This window comes from Pecten maximus, chromosome 18, assembly GCF_902652985.1.
Source record: "Pecten maximus chromosome 18, xPecMax1.1, whole genome shotgun sequence".
Classification (NCBI taxonomy): Eukaryota; Metazoa; Mollusca; class Bivalvia; order Pectinida; family Pectinidae; genus Pecten; species Pecten maximus.
In genome coordinates, this window is record NC_047032.1 from 24197788 (window position 1) to 24217766 (window position 19979).

General features: G+C 34.2%; 1 protein-coding gene across 1 annotated transcript; it reads right to left on the minus strand.

Annotated features, from left to right (window-relative positions):
• Nucleotides 1-1356: 1356 nt before the first annotated feature.
• LOC117316854 (alpha-(1,3)-fucosyltransferase C-like) lies at nucleotides 1357-16644 on the minus strand. The gene is made up of 2 exons (XM_033871635.1): nucleotides 16593-16644; nucleotides 1357-3068 (listed from the first exon to the last, which is right to left on the minus strand). The coding sequence occupies exon 2, from the start codon at nucleotides 3041-3043 to the stop codon at nucleotides 1883-1885; it is 1161 nt and encodes a 386-aa protein (XP_033727526.1). The 5' UTR covers nucleotides 3044-3068; nucleotides 16593-16644; the 3' UTR covers nucleotides 1357-1882.
• Between the last annotated feature and the right edge of the window lie 3335 nt (nucleotides 16645-19979).

Sequence of the window (19979 nt, forward strand, 5' to 3'; positions counted from 1 at the left end):
TTGTTCATGCCTGCCACAATGTTATATGTTTGCCGAAGATAGCTAAATGTGTATTTAATATTTGTTAAATTGTAATAACAACATACATTTGATATCGTACATGTATCTAAAGGACCGCTAGGCCAAACAGGTCTCGAACAAAGCTAAAACGCTTGTTATGCACTCGATACATTTAAAGCGACTACAAGTATAGTCTTGATACTCATTAAACGACTATTTCATCATATAAATAGTGAAATTGGTTTATAACGATACATGAGCCAATACCGTAAAAGATGCACGAATACAAGTTTACGAGTTTTAAATCGCAGTTTACCTCGGCTGATGTTTGTAAAGAATATTGTGATTATCACAAATAATCAGAGCAACCATGCAATTACATCAGCTGTAGTAATACACACCACAAGATTAACTCAAACAATACAATAATACTAAGACGAGGAGTCATTTTACCTGGTCGTGGGGCCCAATTATACAATACAAATAATACTAAGACGAGGAGTCATTTTACCTAGTCGTGAGGCCCAATTATACAATACAAATAATACTAAGACGAGGAGTCATTTTACCTGGTCGTGAGGCCCAATTATACAATACAAATAATACTAAGACGAGGGGTCATTTTACCTAGTCGTGAGGCCCAATTATACAATACAAATAATACTAAGACGAGGAGTCATTTTACCTGGTGGTAAGGCCCAATTATACAATACAAATATTAGTAAGACGAGGAGTCATTTTACCTGGTCATGAGGCCCAATTATACAGCGTAAAATAACGGGACAGAAATAGAAAAAATTCATTTAATGATATGAGTACAAAAATTTAGACATTTGCGTATTAACACCGCTAAAACGTTAAGTACATGTACGTACAGTGTAAATTGGAAGTCACATATAACTCTCGGTATAAAACACTCAGTTATCTATGAGATGGTGAAATACATGTACACATGATACCACTATGCTATATGATTTTAGTAATAATAACAATGGACTGTATTCTTAAATCTTCCAGTTCATTTGAAGATAAATCATAATTGAAAATACCACGGGAAGAACATGGAGTTGATGATACTGTTGTAAAGATGGCCTAATATATGCTATTGTAACAATGTTACGCTAACAATGGCGAGTGTAGTCCACAGTCACGCCGCACAGTACCAATATACGTCTGTACGCTTGCTTGACTATGTGTGAACTACACGGACGAGTGATATCCGCTTTACCACATCACTTCCGGTCCGAGTTGCCGAAGACTCGTTTCTAAATAATACCAACTCGGACCAGTTGATCATAACAGTACCAGTACTCACCAGAGCTGGTCTGTAGTATCTTTGTGCATAGATCCACAATATTGACACAGGTATATATACTTTTATTATCACGCATTTCAACACAAAGTTTAACACTTTTCTTAAAACAGAGACTGTATTGTGGAAACCGTATATCAAGTTTCCATATAACGTAAGGTTATATCTTATCATATAAAAGAGTGAAGCGAGAGAAGTCGCTACCGGCTTTCATTATTTCACATAGATTAAACTGTTTGTGATTTCTCACGTGATCATTGACTAAGCGCTTCCATTGACATTTCTTAGGAAATACATCCTTCTTAAAAAAATCATCATTGATATGTCACAAACAATAATATTACGCCAGATGATATTTAAATGATGATGAGCAGGTTGACAAAAACGTGACAGCATGAACATCACACAGCAATACCAATGCGATATGTCGCCGATGATCGACCCAGTCCAGTTCCGCTACACTAGACGGACTCTACAGAACGGAACGAACCTGTTTCATTTATCAACACGAGGAAGTAACAGATATAATATTTCGATGTTATTTTCACCATTCAATTCAAGGACTGATCGTCACTTAGGCTCAGGTGTTTTAAATATATCGTCTACAACGTCAGCGCAAATAGGAAAATTGTCATTTCCGGTCAGCCACGTCTCTATACTGCCGTAGAGACGATGGTATTTTGTACTGTGGTCCGTTTCATGGAGTCGTCGGCAAAGTTCACAGAAGACATCTTCAGAATTTATCATGTCTACACTGGTATAGTGACGTTTCCACTTGAAATGTTCATAAAAAATATCAAAATCGCGTGATATTCTATTTAGATGTGTTCCTAGGGATTCGATGGTAAAGAAATCACTCGTCGTGACGTAACTTCCGGGAGGGAGATACAATGAAGCGTTGGCGCCACTTCGAGTGACTGGTATTAAATCTAAATTCTGTCTGTATAAACTAAAACTTTTCTCTGTGATGTAATCTCTACATAGTGAGTTCTCAAAACTGACATAAAATTTATACCATTTGTTCATAAATGTTTGGCAAATGTTTTTTAAATGTCTCCAACAAAGAAACTTACCACACTCTCCAAATATATCGATATTTACATACCGCCGAAGGCGTGATGCATAGTCATGTCTCATAGAGGATGTCTTACACTTTGACACAAACCAAACCGCTTCATGCAATTTAGCCTTCCACGCTTTATTTGCAATAAAATTATTTGTGGTATCACTGAATGACCCATTTTTCTTTTTGGGAGTAAAAACTGAGTATGGACTAAATATATCGGCATCTCTTCGATATCCTATCGTCCAGTTTATTAGGTTATTCCACGACCCCCATACATCATGATGATTTTTCGGAGATTCCATTGAGTGAATTATCCATATTTGACCATCTGCCTTCTTTTCTGGCATTTTCATGATATCGGGCGCGTGAAATATAATAGCGGTGTCTGCATCCTGTTGAGGTAGATGTTTACCAGTTGTAAGGAAACAGGGATTGGCACAACTGTTGAACAGATTTGTAGTTTTCAGCCATCCTGGTAAGTTATAGTAGTGGACATGTTTCCATTTGACAGTGCCAACATTGAGAGACCTGTTCCTCCAGTCATGTAATGGTGCGTCGCTTAGGACGTCTATAACTACTTCCGGTGACGTCATCGCTTTCTTCCGGAAGTGCATGGATAGATAGGGTAGCGCATACATGACGGGCCCCATGAAGAGTATCAGCATAAAGGAGATGAAATACAGTCTGAAACTAAGAAAACGAACATTGTATTACAACAACAGATGTTCTGGTATGTTCACATAAAAAGTATTAAGTAACATTGATACCATAGTCTTAATCGCGAAACTAATTTCAACATTCATTAAAGCATATTTAAAACTTTATTCCTCTACTTGACGCTTAGTATTTTGAAAACATTAGTGCCATACTTTACATTTAATTCATTGATTATTTAATTAGAAATAATATACGTCATCACATAATGTGTGTTATACTTGTAGACCGTACAATGTGTGTTATAATTGTAGACCGTACAATGTGTGTTATAATTGTAGACCGTACAATGTGTGTTATAATTGTAGACCGTACAATGTGTGTTATAATTGTAGACCGTACAATGTGTGTTATAATTGTAGACCGTACAATGTGTGTTATAATTGTAGACGTACAATGTGTGTTATAATTGTAGACCGTACAATGTGTGTTATAATTGTAGACCGTACAATGTGTGTTTATAATTGTAGACCGTATAATGTGTGTTATAATTGTAGACTGTACAATGTGTGTTATAATTGTAGACCGTATAATGTGTGTTATAATTGTAGACCGTACAATGTGTGTTTTAATTGTAGACCGTACAATGTGTGTTATAATTGTAGACCGTATAATGTGTGTTATAATTGTAGACAGTACAATGTGTGTTTTAATTGTAGACCGTACAATGTGTGTTATAATTGTAGACCGTATAATGTGTGTTATAATTGTAGACCGTATAATGTGTGTTATAATTGTAGACCGTACAATGTGTGTTATAATTGTAGACCGTATAATGTGTGTTATAATTGTAGACCGTATAATGTGTGTTATAAGTGTAGACAGTATAATGTGTGTTATAATTGTAGACCGTACAATGTGTGTTATAATTGTAGACCGTACAATGTGTGTTATAATTGTAGACCGTACAATGTGTTATAATTGTAGACCGTACAATGTGTTATAATTGTAGACCGTACAATGTGTGTTATAATTGTAGACCGTACAATGTGTGTTATAATTGTAGACCGTACAATGTGTTATAATTGTAGACCGTACAATGTGTGTTATAAATGTAGACCGTACAATGTGTTATAATAGTAGACGTACAATGTGTGTTATAATTGTAGACCGTACAATGTGTTATAATTGTAGACCGTACAATGTGTGTTATAATTGTAGACCGTACAATGTGTTATAATAGTAGACGTACAATGTGTGTTATAATTGTAGACCGTACAATGTGTGTTATAATTGTAGACTGTATAATGTGTGTTATAATTGTAGACCGTACAATGTGTTATAATTGTAGACCGTACAATGTGTGTTATAATTGTAGACCGTACAATGTGTGTTATAATTGTAGACCGTATAATGTGTGTTATAATTGTAGACCGTACAATGTGTGTTATAGTTGTAGACCGTACAATGTGTGTTATAATTGTAGACCGTACAATGTGTGTTATAATTGTAGACCGTACAATGTGTGTTATAATTGTAGACCGTACAATGTGTGTTATAATTGTAGACCGTACAATGTGTGTTATAATAGTAGACTGTACAATGTGTGTTATAATTGTAGACCGTATAATGTGTGTTATAATTGTAGACCGTATAATGTGTGTTATAATTGTAGACCGTACAATGTGTGTTATAATTGTAGACTGTACAATGTGTGTTATAATTGTAGACCGTACAATGTGTGTTATAATTGTAGACCGTACAATGTGTGTTATAATTGTAGACCGTACAATGTGTGTTTTACTTGTAGACCGTACAATGTGTTATAATTGTAGACCGTACAATGTGTGTTATAATTGTAGACCGTACAATGTGTTATAATTGTAGACCGTACAATGTGTGTTATAATTGTAGACCGTACAATATGTGTTATAATTGTAGACCGTATAATGTGTGTTATAATTGTAGACCGTATAATGTGTGTTATAATTGTAAACCATACAATGTGTGTTATAATTGTAGACCGTACAATGTGTGTTATAATTGTAGACCGTACAATGTGTGTTATAATTGTAGACCGTACAATGTGTGTTATAATTGTAGACCGTATAATGTGTGTTATAATTGTAGACCGTACAATGTGTTATAATTGTAGACCGTACAATGTGTGTTATAATTGTAGACCGTACAATGTGTGTTATAATTGTAGACCGTATAATGTGTGTTATAATTGTAGACCGTACAATGTGTGTTATAATTGTAGACCGTACAATGTGTGTTATAATAGTAGACTGTACAATGTGTGTTATAATTGTAGACCGTACAATGTGTGTTATAATTGTAGACCGTACAATGTGTGTTATAATTGTAGACCGTACAATGTGTGTTATAATTGTAGACCGTACAATGTGTGTTATAATTGTAGACTGTACAATGTGTGTTATAATTGTAGACTGTACAATGTGTGTTATAATTGTAGACCATACAATGTGTGTTATAATTGTAGACCGTACAATGTGTTATAATTGTAGACTGTACAATGTGTGTTATAATTGTAGACGTATAATGTGTGTTATAATTGTAGACTGTACAATGTGTGTTATAATTGTAGACCGTACAATGTGTGTTATAATTGTAGACCGTATAATGTGTGTTATAATTGTAGACCGTACAATGTGTGTTATAATTGTAGACCGTACAATGTGTGTTATAATTGTAGACCGTACAATGTGTGTTATAATTGTAGACGTACAATGTGTGTTATAATTGTAGACTGTACAATGTGTGTTATAATTATAGACCGTCCAATGTGTGTTATAATTGTAGACGTATAATGTGTGTTATAATTGTAGACCGTACAATGTGTGTTATAATTGTAGACCGTATAATGTGTGTTATAATTATAGACCGTACAATGTGTGTTATAATAGTAGACTGTACAATGTGTGTTATAATTGTAGACCGTACAATGTGTGTTATAATTGTAGACCGTACAATGTGTGTTATAATTGTAGACCGTATAATGTGTGTTATAATTGTAGACGTACAATGTGTGTTATAATTGTAGACCGTACAATGTGTGTTATAATTGTAGACCGTACAATGTGTGTTATAATTGTAGACCAGACAATGTGTGTTATAATTATAGACCGTACAATGTGTGTTATAATTGTAGACCATACAATGTGTGTTATAATTGTAGACCGTACAATGTGTTATAATTGTAGACCATACAATGTGTTATAATTGTAGACCATACATTGTGTGTTATAATTGTAGACCATACAATGTGTGTTATAATTGTAGACCGTACAATGTGTTATAATTGTAGACCGTACAATGTGTTATAATTGTAGACCATACATTGTGTGTTATAATTGTAGACCGTACAATGTGTGTTATAATTGTAAACCGTACAATGTGTGTTATAATTGTAGACTGTACAATGTGTGTTATAATTGTAGACCGTACAATGTGTGTTATAATTGTAGACCAGACAATGTGTGTTATATTTGTAGACCGTATAATGTGTGTTATAATTGTAGACCGTACAATGTGTGTTATAATTGTAGACTGTACAATGTGTGTTATAATTGTAGACCGTACAATGTGTGTTATAATTGTAGACCGTACAATGTGTGTTATAATTGTAGACCGTACAATGTGTGTTATAATTGTAGACCGTACAATGTGTGTTATAATTGTAGACCGTACAATGTGTGTTATAATTGTAGACCGTACAATGTGTGTTATAATTGTAGACCGTACAATGTGTGTTATAATTGTAGACCGTATAATGTGTGTTATAATTGTAGACCGTACAATGTGTGTTATAATTGTAGACCGTACAATGTGTGTTATAATTGTAGACCGTACAATGTGTGTTATAATTGTAGACCGTACAATGTGTGTTATAATTGTAGACTGTACAATGTGTGTTATAATTGTAGACCGTACAATGTGTGTTATAATTGTAGACCGTATAATGTGTGTTATAATTGTAGACCGTACAATGTGTGTTATAATTGTAGACCGTATAATGTGTGTTATAATTGTAGACCGTACAATGTGTGTTATAATTGTAGACTGTACAATGTGTGTTATAATTGTAGACCGTACAATGTGTGTTATAATTGTAGACCGTACAATGTGTGTTATAATTGTAGACCGTATAATGTGTGTTATAATTGTAGACGTACAATGTGTGTTATAATTGTAGACCGTACAATGTGTGTTATAATTGTAGACCGTACAATGTGTGTTATAATTGTAGACCAGACAATGTGTGTTATAATTATAGACCGTACAATGTGTGTTATAATTGTAGACCATACAATGTGTGTTATAATTGTAGACCGTACAATGTGTGTTATAATTGTAGACCATACAATGTGTGTTATAATTGTAGACCGTATAATGTGTGTTATAATTGTAGACCGTACAATGTGTGTTATAATTGTAGACCGTACAATGTGTGTTATAATTGTAGACCGTATAATGTGTGTTATAATTGTAGACCGTACAATGTGTGTTATAATTGTAGACCATACAATGTGTTATAATTGTAGACCATACATTGTGTGTTATAATTGTAGACCATACAATGTGTGTTATAATTGTAGACCGTACAATGTGTTATAATTGTAGACCGTACAATGTGTTATAATTGTAGACCATACATTGTGTGTTATAATTGTAGACCGTAAAATGTGTGTTATAATTGTAAACCGTACAATGTGTGTTATAATTGTAGACTGTACAATGTGTGTTATAATTGTAGACCGTACAATGTGTGTTATAATTGTAGACCAGACAATGTGTGTTATATTTGTAGACCGTATAATGTGTGTTATAATTGTAGACCGTACAATGTGTGTTATAATTGTAGACTGTACAATGTGTGTTATAATTGTAGACCGTACAATGTGTGTTCTACTTGTAGACCGTACAATGTGTGTTATAATTGTAGACCGTACAATGTGTGTTATAATTGTAGACCGTACAATGTGTGTTATAATTGTAGACCGTACAATGTGTGTTATAATTGTAGACCGTACAATGTGTGTTATAATTGTAGACCGTACAATGTGTGTTATAATTGTAGACCGTACAATGTGTGTTATAATTGTAGACCGTAAAATGTGTGTTATAATTATAGACCGTATAATGTGTGTTATAATTGTAGACCGTACAATGTGTGTTATAATTGTAGACCGTACAATGTGTGTTATAATTGTAGACCATACAATGTGTGTTATAATTGTAGACCGTACAATGTGTGTTATAATTGTAGACTGTACAATGTGTTATAATTGTAGACCATACAATGTGTATTATAATTGTAGACCGTACAATGTGTTATAATTGTAGACCATACAATGTGTATTATAATTGTAGACCGTACAATGTGTGTTATAATTATAGACCGTACAATGTGTGTTATAATTGTTGACCGTACAATGTGTGTTATAATTATAGACCGTACAATGTGTGTTATAATTGTAGACCGTACAATGTGTATTATAATTGTAGACCGTACAATGTGTGTTATAATTGTAGACCATACAATGTGTTATAATTGTAGACGTACAATGTTCGTTATAATTGTAAACCGTACAATGTGTGTTATAATTGTAGACCGTACAATGTGTGTTATAATTGTAGACCGTACAATGTGTGTTATAATTGTAGACCGTACAATGTGTGTTATAATTGTAGACCGTACAATGTGTGTTATAATTGTAGACCATACAATGTGTGTTATAATTGTAGACCGTACAATGTGTTATAATTGTAGACTGTACAATGTGTGTTATAATTGTAGACGTATAATGTGTGTTATAATTGTAGACCGTACAATGTGTGTTATAATTGTAGACCGTACAATGTGTGTTATAATTGTAGACCGTACAATGTGTGTTATAATTGTAGACCGTATAATGTGTGTTATAATTGTAGACCGTACAATGTGTGTTATAATTGTAGACCGTACAATGTGTGTTATAATTGTAGACCGTACAATGTGTGTTATAATTGTAGACGTACAATGTGTGTTATAATTGTAGACCGTACAATGTGTGTTATAATTATAGACCGTACAATGTGTGTTATAATTGTAGACCGTATAATGTGTGTTATAATTGTAGACCGTACAATGTGTGTTATAATTGTAGACCGTACAATGTGTGTTATAATTGTAGACCGTACAATGTGTGTTATAATTGTAGACCGTACAATGTGTGTTATAATTGTAGACCGTACAATGTGTGTTATAATTGTAGACCGTACAATGTGTGTTATAATTGTAGACCGTACAATGTGTGTTATAATTGTAGACCTACAATGTGTGTTATAATTGTAGACCAGACAATGTGTGTTATAATTGTAGACCGTACAATGTGTGTTATAATTGTAGACCTGTACAATGTGTGTTATAATTGTAGACCGTACAATGTGTTATAATTGTAGACCGTACAATGTGTGTTATAATTATAGACCGTACAATGTGTGTTATAATTGTAGACCGTACAATGTGTGTTATAATTGTAGACCGTACAATGTGTGTTATAATTGTAGACCGTACAATGTGTGTTATAATTGTAGACCGTACAATGTGTGTTATAATTGTAGACCGTACAATGTGTGTTATAATTGTAGACCGTACAATGTGTGTTATAATTGTAGACCGTACAATGTGTGTTATAATTGTAGACCGTACAATGTGTGTTATAATTGTAGACCGTACAATGTGTGTTATAATTGTAGACCTGTACAATGTGTTGTATAATTGTATGACCGTACAATGTGTGTTATAATTGTAGACCGTAACAATGTGTGTTATAATTGTAGACCGTACTAATGTGTGTTATAATTGTAGACCGTACAATGTGTGTTATAATGTAGACCGTATAATGTGTGTTATAATTGTAGACCGTACAATTGTGGTTATAATTGTAGACCGTACAATGTGTGTTATAATTGTAGACCGTACATGTGTGTTATAATTGTAGACCGTACAATGTGTGTTATAATTGTAGACCGTACAATGTGTGTTATAATTGTAGACCGTACAAGTGGTTATAATTGTAGACCATACAATGTGTGATTATAATTGTAGACCGTACAATGTGTGTTTATATTGTAGACCGTACAATGTGTGTTATAATTGTAGACCGTACAATGTGTGTTATAATTGTAGACCGTACAATGTGTGTTATAATTGTAGACCGTACAATGTGTGTTATAATTGTAGACCGTACAATGTGTGTTATAATTGTAGACCGTACAATGTGTGTTATAATTGTAGACCGTACAATGTGTGTTATAATTGTAGACCAGTACAAGTGTGTTATAATTGTAGACCGTACAATGTGTTATAATTGTAGACCGTACAATGTGTATTATAATTGTAGACCGTACAATGTGTGTTATAATTGTAGACCGTACAATGTGTGTTATAATTGTAGACCGTACAATGTGTGTTATAATTGTAGACCGTACAATGTGTGTTATAATTGTAGACCGTACAATGTGTGTTATAATTGTAGACCGTACAATGTGTGTTATAATTGTAGACCGTACATGTGTGTTATAATTGTAGACGTATAATGTGTTATAATTGTAGACCGTATAATGTGTGTTATAATTGTAGACCGTACAATGTGTGTTATAATTGTAGACCGTACAATGTGTGTTATAATTGTAGACCGTACAATGTGTGTTATAATTGTAGACCGTACAATGTGTGTTATAATTGTAGACCGTACAATGTGTGTTATAATTGTAGACCGTACAATGTGTGTTATAATTGTAGACCGTACAATGTGTGTTATAATTGTAGACCGTACAATGTGTGTTATAATTGTAGACCGTACAATGTGTGTTATAATTGTAGACCGTACAATGTGTGTTATAATTGTAGACCGTACAATGTGTGTTATAATTGTAGACCGTACAATGTGTGTTATAATTGTAGACCGTACAATGTGTGTTATAATTGTAGACCGTACAATGTGTGTTATAATTGTAGACCGTACAATGTGTGTTATAATTGTAGACCGTACAATGTGTGTTATAATTGTAGACCGTACAATGTGTGTTATAATTGTAGACCGTACAATGTGTGTTATAATTGTAGACCGTACAATGTGTGTTATAATTGTAGACGTACAATGTGTGTTATAATTGTAGACCGTACAATGTGTGTTATAATTGTAGACCGTACAATGTGTGTTATAATTGTAGACCGTACAATGTGTGTTATAATTGTAGACCGTACAATGTGTGTTATAATTGTAGACCGTACAATGTGTGTTATAATTGTAGACGTACAATGTGTGTTATAATTGTAGACCGTACAATGTGTGTTATAATTGTAGACCGTACAATGTGTGTTATAATTGTAGACCGTACAATGTGTGTTATAATTGTAGACCGTACAATGTGTGTTATAATTGTAGACGTACAATGTGTGTTATAATTGTAGACCGTACAATGTGTGTTATAATTGTAGACCGTACAATGTGTGTTATAATTGTAGACCGTACAATGTGTGTTATAATTGTAGACCGTACAATGTGTGTTATAATTGTAGACCGTACAATGTGTGTTATAATTGTAGACCGTACAATGTGTGTTATAATTGTAGACTGTACAATGTGTGTTATAATTGTAGAATGTACAATGTGTGTTATAATTGTGGACCGTACAATGTGTTATAATTGTAGACGTACAATGTGTGTTATAATTGTAGACCGTACAATGTGTTATAATTGTAGACGTACAATGTGTGTTATAATTGTAGACGTACAATGTGTGTTATAATTGTAGACTGTACAATGTGTGTTAAAATTGTAGACTGTACAATGTGTGTTATAATTGTAGACGTACAATGTGTGTTATAAGTGTAGACCGTACAATGTGTGTTATAAGTGTAGACCGTACAATGTGTGTTATAATTGTAGACGTACAATGTGTGTTATAATTGTAGACGTACAATGTGTGTTATAATTGTAGACCGTACAATGTGTGTTAAAATTGTAGACCGTACAATGTGTGTTATAATTGTAGACGTACAATGTGTGTTATAAGTGTAGACCGTACAATGTGTGTTATAATTGTAGACGTACAATGTGTGTTATAAGTGTAGACCATATAATGTGTTATAATTGTATACCGTACAATGTGTGTGATAATTGTAGACATACAATGTGTGTTATAATTGTAGACCGTATAATGTGTGTTATAATTGTAGACGTACAATGTGTGTTATAATTGTAGACCGTACAATGTGTGTTATAATTGTAGACCGTACAATGTGTGTTATAATTGTAGACGTACAATGTGTGTTATAATTGTAGACAGTATAATATGTGTTATAATTGTAGACCGTACAATGTGTGTTATTATTGTAGACCGTACAATGTGTTATAATTGTAGACGTACAATGTGTGTTATAATTGTAGACCGTATAATATGTGTCATAATTGTAGACGTACAATGTGTGTTATAATTGTAGACCGTACAATGTGTGTTATAATTGTAGACCATATAATGTGTTATAATTGTATACCGTACAATGTGTGTTAAAATTGTAGACTGTACAATGTGTGTTATAATTGTAGACTGTACAATGTGTGTTATAATTGTAGACTGTACAATGTGTGTTATAATTGTAGACCGTACAATGTGTTATAATTGTAGACGTACAATGTGTGTTATAATTGTAGACCGTACAATGTGTTATAATTGTAGACGTACAATGTGTGTTATAATTGTAGACGTACAATGTGTGTTATAATTGTAGACTGTACAATGTGTGTTAAAATTGTAGACTGTACAATGTGTGTTATAATTGTAGACGTACAATGTGTGTTATAAGTGTAGACCGTACAATGTGTGTTATAAGTGTAGACCGTACAATGTGTGTTATAATTGTAGACGTACAATGTGTGTTATAATTGTAGACGTACAATGTGTGTTATAATTGTAGACCGTACAATGTGTGTTAAAATTGTAGACCGTACAATGTGTGTTATAATTGTAGACGTACAATGTGTGTTATAAGTGTAGACCGTACAATGTGTGTTATAATTGTAGACGTACAATGTGTGTTATAAGTGTAGACCATATAATGTGTTATAATTGTATACCGTACAATGTGTGTGATAATTGTAGACATACAATGTGTGTTATAATTGTAGACCGTATAATGTGTGTTATAATTGTAGACGTACAATGTGTGTTATAATTGTAGACCGTACAATGTGTGTTATAATTGTAGACCGTATAATGTGTGTTATAATTGTAGACGTACAATGTGTGTTATAATTGTAGACAGTATAATATGTGTTATAAGTGTAGACCGTACAATGTGTGTTATAATTGTAGACCGTATAATGTGTGTTATAAGTGTAGACCGTACAATGTGTGTTCTACTTGTAGACAGTACAATGTGTGTTATAATTGTAGACCGTACAATGTGTGTTATAATTGTAGACCGTATAATGTGTTATAATTGTAGACCGTATAATGTGTGTTATAATTGTAGACCGTGCAATGTGTGTTATAATTGTAGACCGTACAATGTGTGTTATAATTGTAGACCGTATAATGTGTGTTCTACTTGTAGACCGTACAATGTGTGTTATAATTGTAGACCGTACAATGCGTGTTATAATTGTAGACCGTGCAATGTGTGTTATAATTGTAGACCGTACAATGTGTGTTATAATTGTAGACGTACAATGTGTGTTATAATTGTAGACCGTACAATGTGTGTTATAATTGTAGACCGTATAATGTGTGTTATAATTGTAGACCGTGCAATGTGTGTTATAATTGTAGACGTACAATGTGTGTTATAATTGTAGATCGTATACTGTGTGTTATAATTGTAGACTGTATAATATGTGTTATAATTGTAGACCGTACAATGTGTTATAATTGTAGACCGTACAATGTGTGTTATAATTGTAGACCGTACAATGTGTGTTATAATTGTAGACCGTACAATGTGTGTTATAATTGTAGACGTACAATGTGTGTTATAATTGTAGACCGTACAATGTGTGTTATAATTGTAGACCGTACAATGTGTGTTATAATTATAGACCATATAATGTGTGTTATAATTGTAGACCGTACAATGTGTGTTATAATTATAGACCGTATAATGTGTGTTATAATTGTAGACCGTACAATGTGTGTTATAATTGTAGACCGTACAATGTGTGTTATAATTGTAGACGTACAATGTGTGTTATAATTATAGACCGTACAATGTGTGTTATAATTGTAGACCGTACAATGTGTGTTATAATTGTAGACCGTACAATGTGTGTTATAATTGTAGACCGTACAATGTGTGTTATAATTGTTGACCGCATAATGTGTGTTATAATTGTAGACGTACAATGTGTGTTATAATTGTAGACCGTATAATGTGTGTTATAATTGTAGACCGTACAATGTGTGTTATAATTGTAGACCGTACAATGTGTGTTATAATTGTAGACCGTACAATGTGTGTTATAATTGTAGACCGTATAATGTGTGTTATAATTGTAGACGTACAATGTGTGTTATAATTGTAGACCGTACAATGTGTGTTATAATTGTAGACGTACAATGTGTGTCATAATTGTAGACGTACAATGTGTGTTATAATTGTAGACTGTATAATGTGTGTTATAATTGTAGACCGTACAATGTGTGTTATAATTATAGACCGTATAATGTGTGTTTTAATTATAGACCGTACAATTTGTGTTATAATTGTAGACGTACAATGTGTGTTATAATTGTAGACCGCATAATGTGTGTTATAATTGTAGACGTACAATGTGTGTTATAATTGTAGACCTTATAATGTGTGTTATAATTGTAGACCGTACAATGTGTGTTATAATTGTAGACGTACAATGTGTGTTATAATTGTAGACCGTATAATGTGTGTTATAATTGTAGACCGTACAATGTGTGTTATAATTGTAGACCGTACAATGTGTGTTATAATTGTAGACCGTACAATGTGTGTTATAATTGTAGACATTACAATGTGTGTTATAATTGTAGACCGTACAATGTGTGTTATAATTGTAGACCGTACAATGTGTGTTATAATTGTAGACCGTACAATGTGTGTTATAATTGTAGACCGTACAATGTGTGTTATAATTGTAGACCGTACAATGTGTTATAATTGTAGACCGTACAATGTGTGTTATAATTGTAGACCGTACAATGTTTGTTATAATTGTAGACCGTACAATGTGTGTTATAATTGTAGACCGTACAATGTGTGTTATAATTGTAGACTGTACAATGTGTGTTATAATTGTAGACCGTACAATGTGTGTTATAATTGTAGACCGTACAATGTGTGTTATAATTGTAGACCGTACAATGTGTGTTATAATTGTAGACCGTACAATGTGTGTTATAATTGTAGACTGTACAATGTGTGTTATAATTGTAGACCGTATAATGTGTGTTATATTGTAGACCGTACAATGTGTGTTATAATTGTAGACAGTACAATGTGTGTTATAATTGTAGACTGTACAATGTGTTATAATTGTAGACCGTACAATGTGTGTTATAATTGTAGACCGTACAATGTGTTATAATTGTAGACCGTACAATGTGTGTTCTACTTGTAGACCGTACAATGTGTGTTATATTGTAGACCGTACAATGTGTGTTATAATTGTAGACCGTACAATGTGTGTTATAATTGTAGACCGTACAATGTGTGTTATAATTGTAGACCGTATAATGTGTGTTATAATTGTAGACCGTACAATGTGTGTTATAATTGTAGACCGTATAATGTGTGTTATAATTGTAGACTGTACAATGTGTGTTATAATTGTAGACCGTACAATGTGTGTTATAATTGTAGACCGTACAATGTGTGTTATAATTGTAGACTGTACAATGTGTGTTTTAATTGTAGACCATACAATGTGTTATACTTGTGGACGTATAATGTGTGTTATAATTGTAGACCGTACAATGTGTGTTATAATTGTAGACCGTACAATGTGTTATAATTGTAGACCGTACAATGTGTGTTATAATTGTAGACCGTACAATGTGTGTTATAATTGTAGACCGTACAACGTGTGTTATAATTGTAGACCGTACAATGTGTGTTATAATTGTAGACCGTACAATGTGTGTTATAATTGTAGACCGTACAATGTGCGTTATAATTGTAGACCGTACAATGTGTGTTATAATTGTAGACCGTACAATGTGTGTTATAATTGTAGACCGTACAATGTGCGTTATAATTGTAGACCGTACAATGTGTGTTATAATTGTAGACCGTACAATGTGTGTTATAATTGTAGACCGTACAATGTGTGTTATAATTGTAGACCGTACAATGTGTGTTATAATTGTAGACCGTATAACGGTTGTCTACTTGTAGAATGTACACTATGTGTTCTAATTGTTTAGCCTACATTATTTTCGTTTGCAAAATACTATACTGATATATATATGTATATTCTAATGCTATATATATATATATACACTGAATTATTTTCTTACATAGGGGTGGCACAACATGGGGAATATCCTGTGAATGTTGACACTCGAACTTGTTTACCTGAAAGTAAAGTGTTTACGATGTTATATATTAATATGTATATCTCTATCTTCTTCAGCTTAGTAAAATCGGACTGCGTTGAAATTAACGTTAAAGCCGTGAAAAAAGCCACAGCGGAATAATAAGCGCGGAAATCGGTAACATAATCATGACGTCGTCTCTTGGTGATGTAACCAGAACGTCAACTAGACGGCGCCATTTTGAAAGGACTGATCAACGAAATTTTAGCGTTTTCTCAGGAAATGTTTCCGATTTCCGCGCTTATTAATCCGCTGAGCTTTTTTTGCACTGCTATTACGATAATTTAATCGCAGTTAGAGTTTAATAAGCTGGAGAAGGGAGAGAAGAAAATATACACATAGAAACACGCAAACAAATAAACATACAAATAAACAAACACGTATACAGATTAACACACAAACAGATTAACACACAAACAGATTAACACACAAACAGATTAACACACAGATAAAAACGTATACAGATTAACACACAAACAAACGCGTATACATATTAACACTGATATTTCGCCCACCCTGATAAACACACATACAGCTATTTCGCCCAGCCCGGACGCGTCATCTTTTCTATGAACCAAATCCAGAAGGAATATCAGTAAAATCAAAATGGATCGAAACAAACTTTGAAATAACGAAGTGGAGGGAATCATAGTTCAAACTTTGGACGTTGGTGTTTGTCGTCGACGAACCAAAATACCAGAATGCTGGTGTCATGGTTTTACTATCATTTTTCAATGTGCCCTGTGCCTACATATTTACATATTTACATTTTGAGTCTCAGTCTCATATTACTGCAATGTTAATATGGGTTGTCTCCCATAGCGCATATACACATGTATCTTGTGTATATGATAAACGTCACGCAAATGCTTCGATAAGCGCTACAGATGAATCAAACGTAGTTAGGATTCTGATTGAGCACAATAAGTTATTGTTATATTGCGTTTGTGTGGCCGTAATTAAAGTAATGACTGACTCTGTTGTATATGCTAACTACATGTTTATTACTGCATGGCTATGGTGCCTTCTGATACAGATACAGAATACAGTGTCGGTATACACCTGTGTAATATACATGATCAGGGCCTGGGCTGATAAGCCTTGACACGAGTGAAGTTAATCAAAATACAGGCCTGTCTCACTCCGATCTTATTACGGTCGTAATAGATAGTTGAATGGACATTACAGTTATTATGACGTCATTTAGCGCAATGTTGACAATCGTCACTTTGTATAGTGTGTCAGACTGGTTGCAAATCAAACACAAAAACAAGTTTGATTTCAAGATGCTATAATATATCCTTTCAAATTACAAACAGGGAAATGGGAACGCATTTATTAAAAAATGATGGATTTAACATATGTTAATGTAAATATAACTTTTAGACGCTTGTTTTTATTGTCATTATAGATTCAGTCTGGGTGACAAAAACTATTTATGGCGTCGGGGGCCATTTCATTTAACTGTCATCCAGATTATATATACATCCTATGTGACAAAAAATAGTCGTTCATTACCACGTAATATGTATAGTAGTTTAGGTTCGTTTGATAAACCCTACCCCAGATAGGTAACAGCTAGGTTAGTGTACGGGGTGCTATCACACATATCACACAGTACGTGATACTTAGGTACAGTGTACGGGGTGCTACCACACATATCACACAGTACGTGATACTTAGGTACAGTGTACGGGGTGCTACCACACATATCACACAGTACGAGGTACTTAGGTACAGTGTACGGGGCGCTATCACACATATCACACAGTACGAGGTACTTAGGTACAGTGTACGGGGTGCTACCACACATATCACACAGTACGTGATACTTAGGTACAGTGTACGGGGTGCTACCACACATATCACACAGTACGAGGTACTTAGGTACAGTGTACGGGGCGCTATCACACATATCACACAGTACGGGATACTTAGGTACAGTGTACGGGGTGCTATCACACATATCACACAGTACGGGATACTTAGGTACAGTGTACGGGGTGCATATAGGACAGAGTGCTGTCATATACCACAAGGTCCAGATACAAATACTGAGGGATCAGGTAACGTTCGTTTTATCATTTGTTTATCAGTGTAACACGTTTGCTTCCGCACTACCTCCAACCATGGAATGATCTGGTAACGGACTCAAACACGTGACACAATTTCTGGTGGAACGCAGTCGGATTGGGGTAGTTCAGACACATGTGTTTTGTTTAACACTTTCGGATAGTCGGACCAGGTGGTCGGATATCTGATATATAGAGATAGGTGTTGTCTGTGGTCTCTGTGTTTTACGCCCAGCTGTTTTAAATGTTTACATTGTTTAATTGTTTTTTTTTAAATGAGTGTTACTCAGGATATCAGTAGGTAAGAGGTGGAAATCGCGCATCTTAGTCTTGAATTGTCGGCGTAAAATGGTTGATGACGAGGTAACAGTTAAGGATTCGGTTGTTTCAACCATGAGGACAAACTTAGGTCCTATCATTAGTAGTACGCCACATACCGACATACCATCTCAAAGGTCTATTGCCAAGGGGACGGTGGGAACACAAGAGGACTAGAGAGGACTGTCTTCTAGTCCGGGGGTGGGGTGGGGTGGGGGGTGGGGGGGAGTTTCACGATTTAATTCCGAAGCTAGACAACGGGATGGCACCGATGGCAAATACACAGAATTTGTTGTAGAACAAAAAGGGTGGGATCACGACTGATGGAGCAATGGAGACCAAGTCGCATATCAAACCGACAAATTTTAATGAAACAGGATCTGAAATCGACTACACGGCCCATGTTGAGGCTTGTGTACAGATCAACTGTTGGAATGAAATGCAGATGTGGTTGTATTTGGCTGCATCCCTTAGAAGTCAGGTCCAGACAGTGCTAGGAAATTCACAAGGTAGTGACAAACACAGCTATGCAAAACTTACAGAGGCTCTGGAGTCACGTTTTGCACTGAACTCTATCGATCCATGCCGAGGGAACGACGGCTTAAGACCTCTGAAACATTGCCAGAGTTAGGCGAGGGCATAAAACGCTTAACATATTTAGCGTATTCTACGGCAACGAGGGACATAGCTGAAATCATTTCAAAGGATCACTCATTGACGCTGTAGTTGACTTCGACGTAAGATTGAGGGTTCAGCAATCCCGACCAAAGACTCTTCACGAGACTGTGGCAGTCTATGTAGAATTAGAAGCTTTTACCAGAGCTAACAAAGAACGCAGAACTTGAAATCGGGGATATGCACGGCAAATACAGGGACCAGAGAGCTCTTCTGAAAAGGATATATCCAGTGAACTGGAGGC